We start from the raw sequence: 13,060 nt of genomic DNA, 5'->3' as shown, positions 1-13,060 counted from the left end.
CCGTTGTGCACCAAGATCAAGCAGGTTTTGTTCCAACCAGGTGCACGGCTATGAACATCTGCCATCTAGTTCATGTCATACATTAAATACGATAGAGATAACCCAATTGCAGCAGTGGTGTGAATCGACATGGAGAAGGCATTTGACTGCTCATGATGGGATTACATGTATGCTGCATTGAAGGGCATAGGGTATGGAGAAGGGATATTAAGATAGAAAGATTGCAAACTGACACTGCGCTTTCTGACCTTTGGCAAATCTAGAGGGGGGACACGTCCGGGTTGCCCTGTTCCCCCCCACCCCCGTTATCTGCTCCAAGCTATGGAGGCGATTGCAGAGACGTTCAGAGCCACTGCCTTCAGGTGGGGCATTAGGGTGGATTCGGTGACATGTTATTTCACTTTACTCTGATGATATTGATATTTTGGTGTACTTGCGGCACACTTCCCGATCGGTTCTAGAGGCCCTTATATCAATTGGTGCAATGTAGTACCTGAGAGGTTTGTTTAAAAAAAAAAAAAGTTTCATGACAGTTTTTTGTTAGTAAACATACAGACCACCAAGATAAAATTGCACCATATAATTCGACATATTTCAAACACAGCACAGATAATAGTCACCATATGCATCTAGATCAGCCCTTTCAATTATAGTCCCAGTACAAATAATCTATCATGAACTACGTTAATGATTATCTTTATCTCCTGCTGCAAGGAGGATTCCTTGAAACGGTGCCTATATATCTCATGGGCAGCAGGTTACCAGCATTAGTTCTGCATAGATTTCTTATTGATAGTTGCAGTAAGTCAATTTGGCCAGCAATTGTTTTTATTTGGGGTTTGTCCCCTGCCTGAATGCCTCGCTGTGAGGCGTTTGGCCAACAGCAGCGCCAAAGCAGCAAATTTCCTGGTGATGCAAGGTTTGTCCTTTTCCCAGTCCATAAGTGCCACTTGTGGAGTCAGTCAATCCTGAGAGTTAAATCCTCTAAATCTTGTGATAACCCCTTGAACACCCCATCACTGCCACTGGTGGGAGGATTACCGGCACTAGAATTGAGCTGGGAGATGATGTCCTTTCGGTAGTTAGGAGCCCAAATCATGTGGAATAAGTTATGATAAATGGGAGCATAGGAAAAGCTGGAGAAATTCAAATTGACTACTCGACAATCTCTGGAATATAATGCACAAAAAACTTTGATGGAGGAAATGTGGGGGAAGCAGTTTGAGAATCCACATAATCATGTGGTTTTGCAAAGTTTTCTGACAGCTGATAATTGCAAGGGGCTGGTTACTGTCCTTTAAAAATCCTTTATATCCCAGACTGTGAAGCTTTAAGCCTAAAGCTGCATCCAGGAATGCACAAGTTCAACTAATGCTTACCACATTCTGCATCGCTCATACCTTACACCTTGCAAACAGTACAAAATATTTATGCTGGTGATAGGTAGATGCCCTCTGTGTGCTGTGAATAATGCAGTCTTCATTCATCTGTTTTGGGTGTGTCCAAACCTGCTTACTTATTGGGCAGACATCTTACATCAGACTAACGATATAATGGGACTTTTCTGGATCACCCAAAAGGTTGTTTACTGAGGATGTAGCCGCACATTAAGAAACTTAAGGTAGCAATGAAGTTTGTAGTCTTAACCTTGGTGCTTGCATAAAGGTAAATTGCAATGTCCTGGAAGAGCAATAATCCACTGGTTGCTAGCCTCTGATGAAGGGAATTGAAGAAATGATGTTGCAAAGTAAGAGAAAAGGTCAAAAAGACGTGAGAATATATAAGGTTAATGGTTGCAGCTGTAAGGTGGATCTGAAGTCCTGTGAATAGGACAATATTGATTCAAGTGGCAATATACTGTTAATGGTTCAGAAACCAGAGACTATAAGTAGCTGTCCACAATGTGGAGATATCACCTCGCCTACCTTAGTCAGTGCGTTGCATAACTATGCCTGCCTATATACAGACAATTGCTCTTGACAGTTAATGTTAGTTGAAATGATTGCAGGCGTGGTGGATTCATAAGTAAGTACATTTTGATACATCAAGAATGATGACATGGTGAAGGAATATAGACACAGTCGATCTATATACACTTAATTACAGGTTTCAACTCTTAAATCAACATAGGAAGATAACTTTGACAAACTAATTGAATGTGCATACCTGGGTAGTTGGAAACCTCTCACTCAACCACTGATCTGTAAGATTGTATTTAAAAAGAGACGTGTATTGGACACACTGTGGCTGTTTTATTTTCCTAGGCCCCATAGAATCATCACAAAAGAGGCTCCTTAGCTTAAGACCATATTGGCTTCAAAATTAATTTGTGTCAGATATGGACATAAAGGAGAAAACATATACTAAATTATTCAAGATTTTCAAAGGCACCAAGTACCAATACAAGCAAAAAAAATGATAATCTCTTCACTATAGCTGCCCAACATAGGCCTTGATTATGATGGTGCTGAAAATTATGTTTTAGGGCATACTCCTGTTTGAGCCCGATACAGGATTACAATTTAGTAGCAAATCAAAGCAGTAAGTAGCACACCTACTGTTTGCCCACTGTGGAAGACAAAATATTTGTTAGTGGTATTCCCCATTCTTAGATAAATAACTTGTGATTGGATGCAAATTACTTTGCTAATTTTCACATTATGTTGTACATCAAATTAGTGACTGCGCAGTTTGCAGTCATTTTTTTCTTCCCTGTGGGGATTGGGCCCTAGTGGGATCAATAAAAAAAATTGTAATCCAACCATTATTTACCATTTGCAAAATGAGAAAAGAATGTGGCGATACACCCATGCTTTCAACTTTGTGGCCAACGTCCGGGAAACCAATATTTTTCTTTTTAGTGCATATAACTTCTTCAGCCCACACTTATGATCGCCAAGCCAGTGGCATTAAGAACCAGCTTCCAAAACGAACCTAGCAATGACTGATATTATGCACTACTCAATTAATTGTGGCGTGGTTCTTGACCAACCGTAAAAAAATGCTAATTATCCACTCAGCCCATTGTGTGAGTACGAATGACCAGTCAAGCTATTAAACATCTTCAAAGTTTAGGGGGCTCTCAATAACAATGGCAAAAAGGGATATCAGCAGTAGTAACAAAATATACATAAGACAAAGTGCCCACCCCTTATTTATTCTTCAAAGTAAATCAAAATAAATTTGCTTCTTATGCAATAGCAAAAACCTTTTCCTTTCAACTTTCTGTTCAATTCTAAACAATCATGCAAATGTCCAGATAAAGATCAATACATCTGCCAAATTCATCAGAAAGAGAAACTCCCTTTTAACATTTCGGTGGATCCACTAAACCGTGAGTTGACATGTTTTAACATGTTATTTATTGGTTGGAAACCAGAGTATTTTTGAATTTTCATAATGTGAACCAGCTACTGAAAAGGATCATTTGTTTTGCCAGAAATCTGATTGTAGAGGGTGTATGGATGAGTGTTTCAGTTTCTCTTTCTGATGGATTGTTTGAAGTATTGACATTTTTTTGCCCATTTGTCTAATTTGTGAGTATTAAAAATGAGTTTTATACTAAGCGGTTCCTGTTAAGATATTGGCCCGTCTGAAATATACTAGTTGAGGCAATAATGCTAAAAGGAGGGTAACAAGACAGTTGTAGAAACACAGTGAAGGACTCTCTCCTACACGGTTGACATTTCGCTCTGAAAGGATGGTGCTTGGCCTCCTGTGCATACTTTGGTGAATATAATTTTCTTTTTTATGTCCAGGCCTAGCAACATGGTTGGGAACTTTTTAAAATCTTATTGTTGGTTTAATTTAGATCCTCATCATCTATCTGAGAGTCAGCATTCTGTTCAGAATGTAGTTCCATAGTTAGACCCTTAAACAAGGGAAACCCTTGGTATGTCACTAGTAAAGTTTCCCTATAACTACCACTCACTATTCATCCACATGAGCTACATTCTGCTGGCTTCACAATTTTTTTTTTTTCTCAATGTATAAGCTAGAACTTTGTTATAGTGAACCCTGTGAAATAGTGTGGGACCTAATGCATTGCAGGGCAGGTGATTTTCTTTAATAATCTGCCTGTAATGTGCATTATAATGCAGGAATGTACATGGATTTGTGGTAGATAGCTAGTCCTTTGCTTTCATGCAGAGAATACGTTCTTAAACCTATTTCCTGATGTTTTTGAAAACAAAACACTGATAACATTTCTATTCTTTAGTGTATGTATGTCGACAGCATTCCAGGATCCAAAATATTTGTTTTCTCTTTCAGACCTGAAATCAGGGAGCAATATCCAAATAAATTTATCCAAAGAGATGATACAGATCGATTTTATATTCTTAACACACTCTTCAATCTGCCAGGTATGTCTGCAGTGATCCTAATCAATGCATGTTTCATATATTGTAAAATTAATTATTTATTGAGTTCATGTTTCATTTAAACTAATTTAATATTTGAGTACTGTGAAAAATCATTGATATGTTCATCATTTAAATGCTCTCCTTTTGCGGAACCTGTAGCTTTGAAATTATGGATCACATGGCTTTTTTTGCCTGCAAACGTATTCTGTTTTTACAACTCTCTCCTTTTTATTTTAGAGACCTACTTACTCGCGTGTTTAGTAGATTTCTTTACTAATTGCGACAGATATACTAGGTAAGTGCTCTCTGCTGTAATACAATAATTCTGTTTAATACTATCAATCTATAGATGTAGTAGGTAAACATATATTTTTTAAAGCCAGAATGTGTTTGGTGAAAGTAAATGAGATTGTCCCTTTCCTGTACACATCAAGTTAGAAATGTGTCACGGCTAGTCAACTCTGATTAGTAGTAAGAATGGATTTCTGATAAATGCCCACTAAGTTTTAAATCATTACTTTGCCTTTTGTGTCATATGCGTTCAACAGATGTTTCGCTGTTTGCACTTCCTTTGCCTTCTCTACCTCAGCGGCTATCTTGCTTGTTGACGCTGGACTTTGTCAGAAAGCTCAGTCCTCAATTGAGTTATAAGATACCCAAAATCACTTTGTCACCTAGCAAGCTCTGCCTCTCAACAAATTCTTGTGTCCTTAATGTTACAGACAACATCTTTTGTTTATTAGATCTGAAAGATGTTTATCAATTACCAAAGTATGGGTAAATTTAGGAATGGGAAAAGATGGTTCTGCCCATCTACCCGCTCAGAGTTTTTGCTTTTGATCACCTGGTTTTTGACCCTTTACTGGGGGGGAGCTTCATAACCTGTGACTCACCCATGGTAAGCTCACAGTAAAATGGACTGCGTGTGTTTGCCGCCAGTATCCTCCTTTTAAGATAAGGCTGCTGCGACGCAGAGAGTGTAAGTGACATTTTGCTGTGTGCACACATTTTTGTAATTATAACAGTGATGTTCTTTATGGGCTATATCTAAAGTGCATATTCATGCTAGGAGTGCATATTGCAGGTCTATAATTGCACAAATGCTGTGATTATAAATGTGATGTACTTTAAGGGCTGGGGTTCGATTGCGTCATTTATTCTAACAGTCATGATGAGTACACAGATCTCCCAGTAGTGCATTGATATTTCCTTGCTAATGCTTTATTTAAAGGAGATTGGCAGCCACTCGTGAGCAAAGTAAATATGCTTTATTGCCAGTTTTAAAAGCTCACAGTCATGGTTATATGTTATTATTGCATTTATTTCTATGATGAAATGCTTGTTGAAATAATAAGGTTGACAACCATTCTCTTTAGTGCCAGTGTTAAGTGTTCTTACTTCAAGTTATGTCGAATCCTTGTATTTGGGGACAAGATAATGTTTAGAAATGTGAGTTGTGATACTAGATACCCACCTGTCTGGGAAGGGGAACGAATGATTACGCAATATCATCAAGAAGTATTTCAATCCGCTTGTGTATATTTGTAAATTGTTACATAGTACTGAGTAGTGTGTGTGTGAGTAAGAGATAAATGTACTTTTTCCTTTAAAAAAAAAAAAAAAGCACAGACTGGACAATCATTTATAGAGTGTTATTGTATATCTGTGAATACTGCTTACTAGCCCGCACCACCGATCATGAGTAGGCCTTGGACTGCTCTGCTTTGCTACTCTATGAGAATCAAGCGCCTCAAAGGGGTGTTTGGTTCCCAGTAGAGGACAAATGTAGACCTGTTACTTGTGCAGGCCACATAGCTAATGATTCATTTTCTAACATAAACATTGCCCATTTAGGCTGCAATCTTTTACCCCACAGTCCGCCACAAACGTTTTTTCTAAATGCTTGTTAGTGGTAGCACCCTTCTGTAGAAAACGGAATCCCTAGGATCACATTTAGATGTTGTGGTACCTAGCAACTGAAATATTTTACAAGATTTCACAGATGTTTGCAGATTTCCAAGGATTCAATTCCACTTGACAATTTGCCTTCAAGCTGGTTGAAGCTAGGCATGTTTCCTGAGAGCACCTGAACATGTTTTGCTTTGGCAGACATGGATGCTTCATTCATCAATAGAAAGCAGTATTTGCAATAACCATCCTTCTCAGCAAAACACAATGTGATTACATACCTTGATGGTAGACATTTTTTATTCCTTAACAATCTAATTATTCACATGATACAGAACTGGATGTGCCACATCTTAACCCTTTCAGCATTAAAGTGTCTTAAGAACTGTTAAATCTTACCATCAGTCAAATAAAATAAAAAACTCTAGTCTAATGCAGATGAAGTAAGGCATTCCATATGTACTTACTTACACTAGTCTTCTGTGAGCACAAGAGAAGGGGTAGCCAGGATTACAATTTGGAGCAGGGGAAGGGGTAGACATTTGATGGGAGGTTGAGGGTAAGGGTGAAGAACTGGGAATAGGGAGATTGGACGACTACAGGAGACAATGTAGATGTGACGATTATTCGACTACATAAGCCCAAAAACGAGGTTGTTAGACTGTCAAGAGGTGTCGTTTAAAGAGATGAGTCTTCAACTCTTCTTGGTACTGGAGAAGGGTTTAGTGGTTCGGGAGCATAACATTGGTAAGCTTGACATCTCCACTTAACCTCAACATCTAGGTGTATTTTCTACTTATCAGACCAGCGATATATACTACTGCACGTCCTTGTATGGTCTTGATGCCTGATATGGTAGATGTTTGAGTTGACTGCATCTCACATGATGAACCAAGTTTGGAAATTATGCAGGCGGACAGCGAGCACCAGTATAGTTCTCTTAGTGTCAGTGTGATTCTGTCAACATATGAAGACCTTTGATGAGAAAGGTCGCAGGTCGTTACATGTAGAACTCTTTTCAGTATTTTGAGGTGGGTCTCTTGAACACTGGCCAGCAGAGCATTAGCACCATAGATATGGCAGCCTTTCTAAAGTCCAGAAGCAGCTTCACTCTGGGTTCCAGATTCAGTTGGTACAAGCAGGTTTGTCTTTGACTGGAATCTAAAGCCAACGCCGGTGCTTATGTGGACATTTAAGAACTTATCACGTTCAGGGAGTCATGAAATGCAAACAGCCCATAGTGTAAAAATGACAAAACTGCTTGCTCATTTCCTTTGAATTTCTTTTGGAAAAAGCCCCATCTGTGGAGATAGTGATGTCATAGCAAAGCCCATTGATTCAGTACATGTGAATGCTTAGCTGCAGCAGATCCGACTTCTTCTCAGATATAGATTTGATGACTCTTTGGGAGTCTTGGGGCCTTCTGCCCACAAATGTATTAAAGCTCCAATTGGATTTCAGGACTCTTCTCCACTGTGAAGTAGTCTCTGGGTTCCTGCACACAGTAGCATCCTTTTTACTTTTCTCCTGTATCTGCTGAACCAAGATCCGGCAACTGTGTACGGTTTCCCTTACATGGCTAGTGAACTGCAGTGTGCATAGCCTTCCCTCTTGTGGAAAGTGCCATATCGACTGAAAATACAACCCATTTGTTTCTAACATCCAGTTATAGTGTATTCTACAAATAGCAGATTATTCACCTTTTAAATTACAGGTGCCAGACTAGATCCAGAAAACTATCTGCAATATTTGCTAAGTACTTGAAGGTGGAGCCATTGGACTCCTTGATGACTCTGTCCCATATCTGGATATGACGACACGGAGCGTCATTGCTGTGTGTTGACATTGCATTTTCTGCACCCTTAAACACAGATGCAGAACTTTTCTCACAATTTTATTTCAAAGTTTTTCCAGCTAGTCTAGAAAATGATACTTTCAACAGTGTGTAAGGCTATCCCTCCCAAAGACCATAGGACGTAAGCTGTGCCACACCTACTGGAAGCAGATTTCGGAAAATGATCCACATGTTTATCTTTGACTCGTGTTCGTAGCCAAAGAAACTAAAGTCCTGAGATGAATGTTCTCTGATGCACCTAAACTCTATCAGGGAGCTTTAAGTCAAGATTTACATTACAGAGCACAAAAGATGATGCCGGCCCTTTTTGAAGGTCCAAGGCCAATCCGAATCTTCATCCTCTGAGAAATCCAAGGGGAAATTCAAAGACAATTCTTCAATAAAGCACAACAAAGTCAAGCAGAATTCAACTCTGTCCCGCCTCTCCTTCACTTGGGAGAAGTTGGAAAGTCAGCCGTCAAAAGCCCTTACTCTGACAGCACTGTTTGTTTCAGACCTGAATGGTTGGAGCCAGTGCTCTCCTAATTTCTCGGGACATAATTCACTTTATATCAGATTGAGACCTTTAAGGAGGAGATGTTGCAGTTTTTTGGATGGGTCCGATTCCATCTTTGGTGTGGCTTTGGACTCCATAGATCCATTAGGGTTTCAGTTGAACTTTCACTGGCAGCCTCCACTCCAGCACCAACTAGCCAGTGCAGTCTTGGCCTGATATCGCAATATACTTCCCCCAGCTCACCGCCAGGTTTGGATTCAAAGACACCAGTTCTTGACTCCACCCAATTCCGCTTTCAGATCCCGAGATGAGTTTGTCAAGATCTCGGCCTGTGTTGTGCTACAAAATAACTAAAGTGCAGCCAGTGCTTGGGAGGATTCTCCTACTGTTTCCTTACGTCAACACCAGGGGGCATATTATGCATTTTCATTGTTTGCGCCGGGCGCACCTATTAAAAGGTGCGCACAGTTTCGAACAATAAAAATGCGCCCTATTCGGTGAATGCGCTGCCCCGAGGGCAGCCCATTCTTGTGAAAACACGGAGCCGCTTTGTGTTTTCACAGTGCAGGCGGCACCCGCCTGCACTTTTACAGGGGAATAGAGATCTCCTTGCATGCGGGTGCAGTCAGTGACTGCATCCGCCTGCAAGGGGATGTCTTGGGGGTTTATAGGACCCCTTTTCCCTCTCCAGACGGCTGCTCTCAGGGGACGCACTCACAGTGCGCCGCGTAGAGGACGGCAGACTGTGAGTGCGCCCCCCTGAGAGCTTCTTTGCCTCTGCGCCCATGCCTATAATATGGCGCGGGTGCAGAGGCAAAGGAATCCCCTAATTTGCATATGACCCGCCCCTAGGCGAATGACGGAACGCTCTCTGTAGGTAGCACTGGCACTTAAAGTGCGCCAGCACTATCTGTATTACTGAAGGGGACGCACAAGCATCTGTGTCCCCTTCTGCAATACCAAAGTGCCCTGGGGGCACAAAAAGCGGGCGCAAACTCCCGTTGCGCCCCTCGGGCACTTGCTGTAATAAAGCCCCAGTACTAATAGGTTGGAAGCCATGTTCAGTTCTGACTTTAAGATGTTCCCCACAACGAAGATAATGAGTAGGCAGACATTTTACTCCGCCTTCATTCTACTGATGCTGGACTTTACCTCGATCTTCCGATTCGCAGTGGTTAAGACACTTTGCCTGAAACAGAAATGCCCTTGTGGACCCCAGACTGAGGAGAGTGTATCCTTTTGCAGTAGTCCTAGAAGTCTTGGGTTTGCAGTTGCTTACAGTGGAGACTAAGAAACTTGCTAACTGAGATTTTGCAGCTTGGACTATCAATGGCTGAGTCCTTTCTACCATTTGATGAAGCTTTGACTGAGACCTTTGTGGCAACTTGGTCCGAATCTTGTTCTCTGCTGCCTGTCCGGTTCTCTTTTGCTCCGCACCACAGGCCTGCTCCAGGCGCAACATCCAACTCCGGAGAGTCTTGGTGAGCTAGGTAAGCCCTAATGCTTTTCCTACTGCTCCTCCAGGAAGGATTTTTTTTTTTTTTAATAATGTAGTCAAAAAGGCTCTGTATTCTGCCAACTTGGCCCTATGATCATTGAAAGCTCTCTGACTCTTGCACAGTTATATACACATGCAACAGAGCCAGCAAGATCTGTTTTGATCTCCCTGAGACTTTCAGATTTTTCTTTGGCCAAGCTATATACGTGCCATGCAGGACATGGAAAAATATATCTTGAGGGTCTCTCTGGACATTACAGTCAGCTGTGCCATGGGCAGTGCTATCGTTTTCAGACGACATCTTTAGATGTGTGCTACCAGTGTCTTTTGGGACATCAAAACTTGACTGATTGACATGCCATTTGATGGAGTCAGGCTTTTTGGTGAGAATGTGGATTTGGCTCCGAGTGCTTTAAGGCTAGAGGGCTAGGGCTGGGGTTTCTCTCATTCGCCAGTTCCATTAGCAGTACCAGAAGTTCCAAAGTTATTCAAGGGGCCTTGCCTACCGAGAAGGCAGCCCCCCAAAACCTATCCAGCAGCCTACCCAGCCTTTTCATGGCTCAAATGGAGCGAGGGTGGCACAGGCCGTGGCCACCAACAGATGCAGCAGTCCTCCTCCTACTTGTTCCTACTGGCTGCAGCACAGCTAAGCCACTTTCTTTTCCCTGCACTTGGTCATTTGGGGCCGGTAGGGGGGGCAGGATTTGTTTTTGCCTACTTGCTGGTATGTAGTTACTTCGGACCAGTGGGCCCAGTCCTTCAGGTTGTTCAATTTGTCCTTAAGGTTGTTCAATGTGCTTTTTATTCACCATGCCCCGTTTTCCTCTAGTTTAGGACCAGAACTTAGTGGATTGTTCTGCCATCCAACCAGAGAAGTTCAGACTTTGCTTGCCAAGGGTGCAATTGAACTGGTACTTGAGGCAGAGAGGGGCACAGGATGTTACTTGACTCTCTTGGTCCACAAGATGGATGGGGTCTGAGACTGATCTAAGATCTCAGACTTCTGAACAGCTTCTTCAGGAAGAACAAGTTCATTGGCACAGGCCCTGGTGGTCTTGAATCCTGGTGACTGGATGGTGTCCGTGGACTGACAGGATGTGTACTTTCATGTGTCCATCCTGCTGTTCCAAATGCTCTACTTCCAGTTTGACATGGGATTGGAGCACTCTCCGTTTATCGTCCTGCTCTTCAGCCTGTCCTCGGCCCCTTGGGTTTTTACAAAAGTAGTGGCCGCAGCTCATCTTCTTAGTTCAGGAATTGCTCCTCAATGCAGGTTCGCTCCAGTTAGTCTCAGACTATCGCTCCAGTTAGTCTCAGACTACTAGAAAGTGAAATGTATGTTGCTATACACTCTGGGGTTCTCCATCAGCAACTGGAATCCCCCCTTTGGCCTGGCAGATGATTCCCTTTGGGGCCATTGTGGACAAGAAGGCCTTCATGCCTGTGCAGTGGCACCCGGACATTCAGGCTATGATGCCAGTGTCTCAGACTCATGCCTTGGTGCCTGCCTGCACAATTCTACCTGCCCCACCAGAGTTTACTGTGGGGACGGAGACATTGTGAATGTCACCAGACAATTAGGAGATCAGAGGCCTTTGGTCTCCTGTGGAGCAGCACCACCATATCACCAGTGATCACCAAAAAGAGCGGTATTTAAGGTAAGGTTAGGTAACTTGTTCATCACAGCCTTCCCAAGCTCATATTCCCCAGTTACCTTCTCCATGTGTATCTGTTTTAGGCAAACAGCTCTTTATGACACTCAAAGGTAGCAGAACACTTAGGTGATGGTTATTATACTTTCCCCTTTCCACAATTTACATTACCCAGGAAATAAGTACTATACACATTCTGAAATAACGAATTACTTGACCGTTTTATTAACGTTGTGTTGAAAGGAAGGGACTATTTATTAATTATAGGTTAGCAGCCTATATTTTGCCACGCCCTTAATTACATAGGCGAAACGTCTTACAAACAGTTGTTAGTTATGCTTCTTAGGTCTCTTTGCATGTCCCCATTCCACCTTTTTCATCCAACTTAAAGTCCTGACTGTTCTCCTCCCACCCCTTTCAGTCCCTCTACCTAACCAATTTGTGGGTTACTTAATTTAAATAATGTCTGTTTTCAGCGGTAGCCAATTAGCTTTTCAGTTTCTGATTTTCGCAGTTTGTTTTTGGACAGTGTGTTGTTGTGTGGTTTCATGCTAATCTCAAGTGATTAAAGCATGAAAAGAAAGTCCGAGATTAAAAAAATGTAAAAGCGACAACACTGCTTGCTCATTTCCGATAAAGTTTAGATCGAAAAAGAAGCGCCTACTACCTATGCCCATTGGTTCACCGCCTCTTTAGTTTCACATTTGCGATGAACTCGAATGTGTTCTTACATTTCCTCCCGAGTCCTCGCGAAAGTAAAGCAAACTGATGTTTTCTGTTATTCTACGGCTGCCTAATTGCGTAAATTCTACATATGATCCGCGGTGTAACTGCCATGTGGTGTTCTTTCTGGCAGCTGTGAAGCAGGCTTCAAAGACGGCGACCTCTTCATGTCATTCAGGAGCATGTTTCAGGACGTTCGAGATGCCGTGGACTGGGTTCATTACAAGGTAAGGGAGCATTTTGAAAACGACGCTTAACAACAATTATCAGACGCTCTGAAATAGAAATAGCGAGGCTTAAATGCTGTTTTGGTGTGTTATTGCTGTCCGGGGGACTAATTTGGAAGCGCAACTTTCTAGTCAACATAGTTCATTTTACTAATTTAATATAAAAACAACTTTTGTTATAGGGGCACCTTTATCCTGCTATGTTCTTGGTTATATTGCAGGATCTGAAGGAGAGGTAGAAAATACACTTTGCTTTGAAATCCCGAAGGAAAGATCGTCTAGGTTTCAATGGCTTGAGATGTGTGTGTTTGCAGGGTTGTTCCTATTACTCATATTG

The 13,060-nt window shown here is 41.8% G+C and overlaps 1 protein-coding gene across 4 annotated transcripts in view; it reads left to right on the top strand.

Moving 5' to 3' along the window:
- The window catches only part of NT5C2 (5'-nucleotidase, cytosolic II), a 542,012-nt gene that overhangs the window by 339,205 nt on the left and 189,747 nt on the right, over positions 1-13,060 (top strand). For all 4 annotated transcript variants that reach the window (XM_085606647.1, XM_085606643.1, XM_085606637.1 and 1 more), the window contains 3 exons: positions 4,273-4,364; positions 4,602-4,659; positions 12,630-12,723. In XM_085606647.1, the coding sequence (XP_085462773.1) occupies positions 4,273-4,364; positions 4,602-4,659; positions 12,630-12,723 (244 nt within the window). The remainder of the gene's footprint in view (positions 1-4,272; positions 4,365-4,601; positions 4,660-12,629; positions 12,724-13,060) is intronic.

The sequence above is a fragment of the Triturus cristatus genome, chromosome 1_2, assembly GCF_964204655.1.
Source record: "Triturus cristatus chromosome 1_2, aTriCri1.1, whole genome shotgun sequence".
NCBI lineage: Eukaryota > Metazoa > Chordata > Amphibia > Caudata > Salamandridae > Triturus > Triturus cristatus.
The sequence above is the reverse complement of the archived record's forward strand: the minus strand, read 5'-3'. Positions and strand labels throughout refer to the sequence as shown.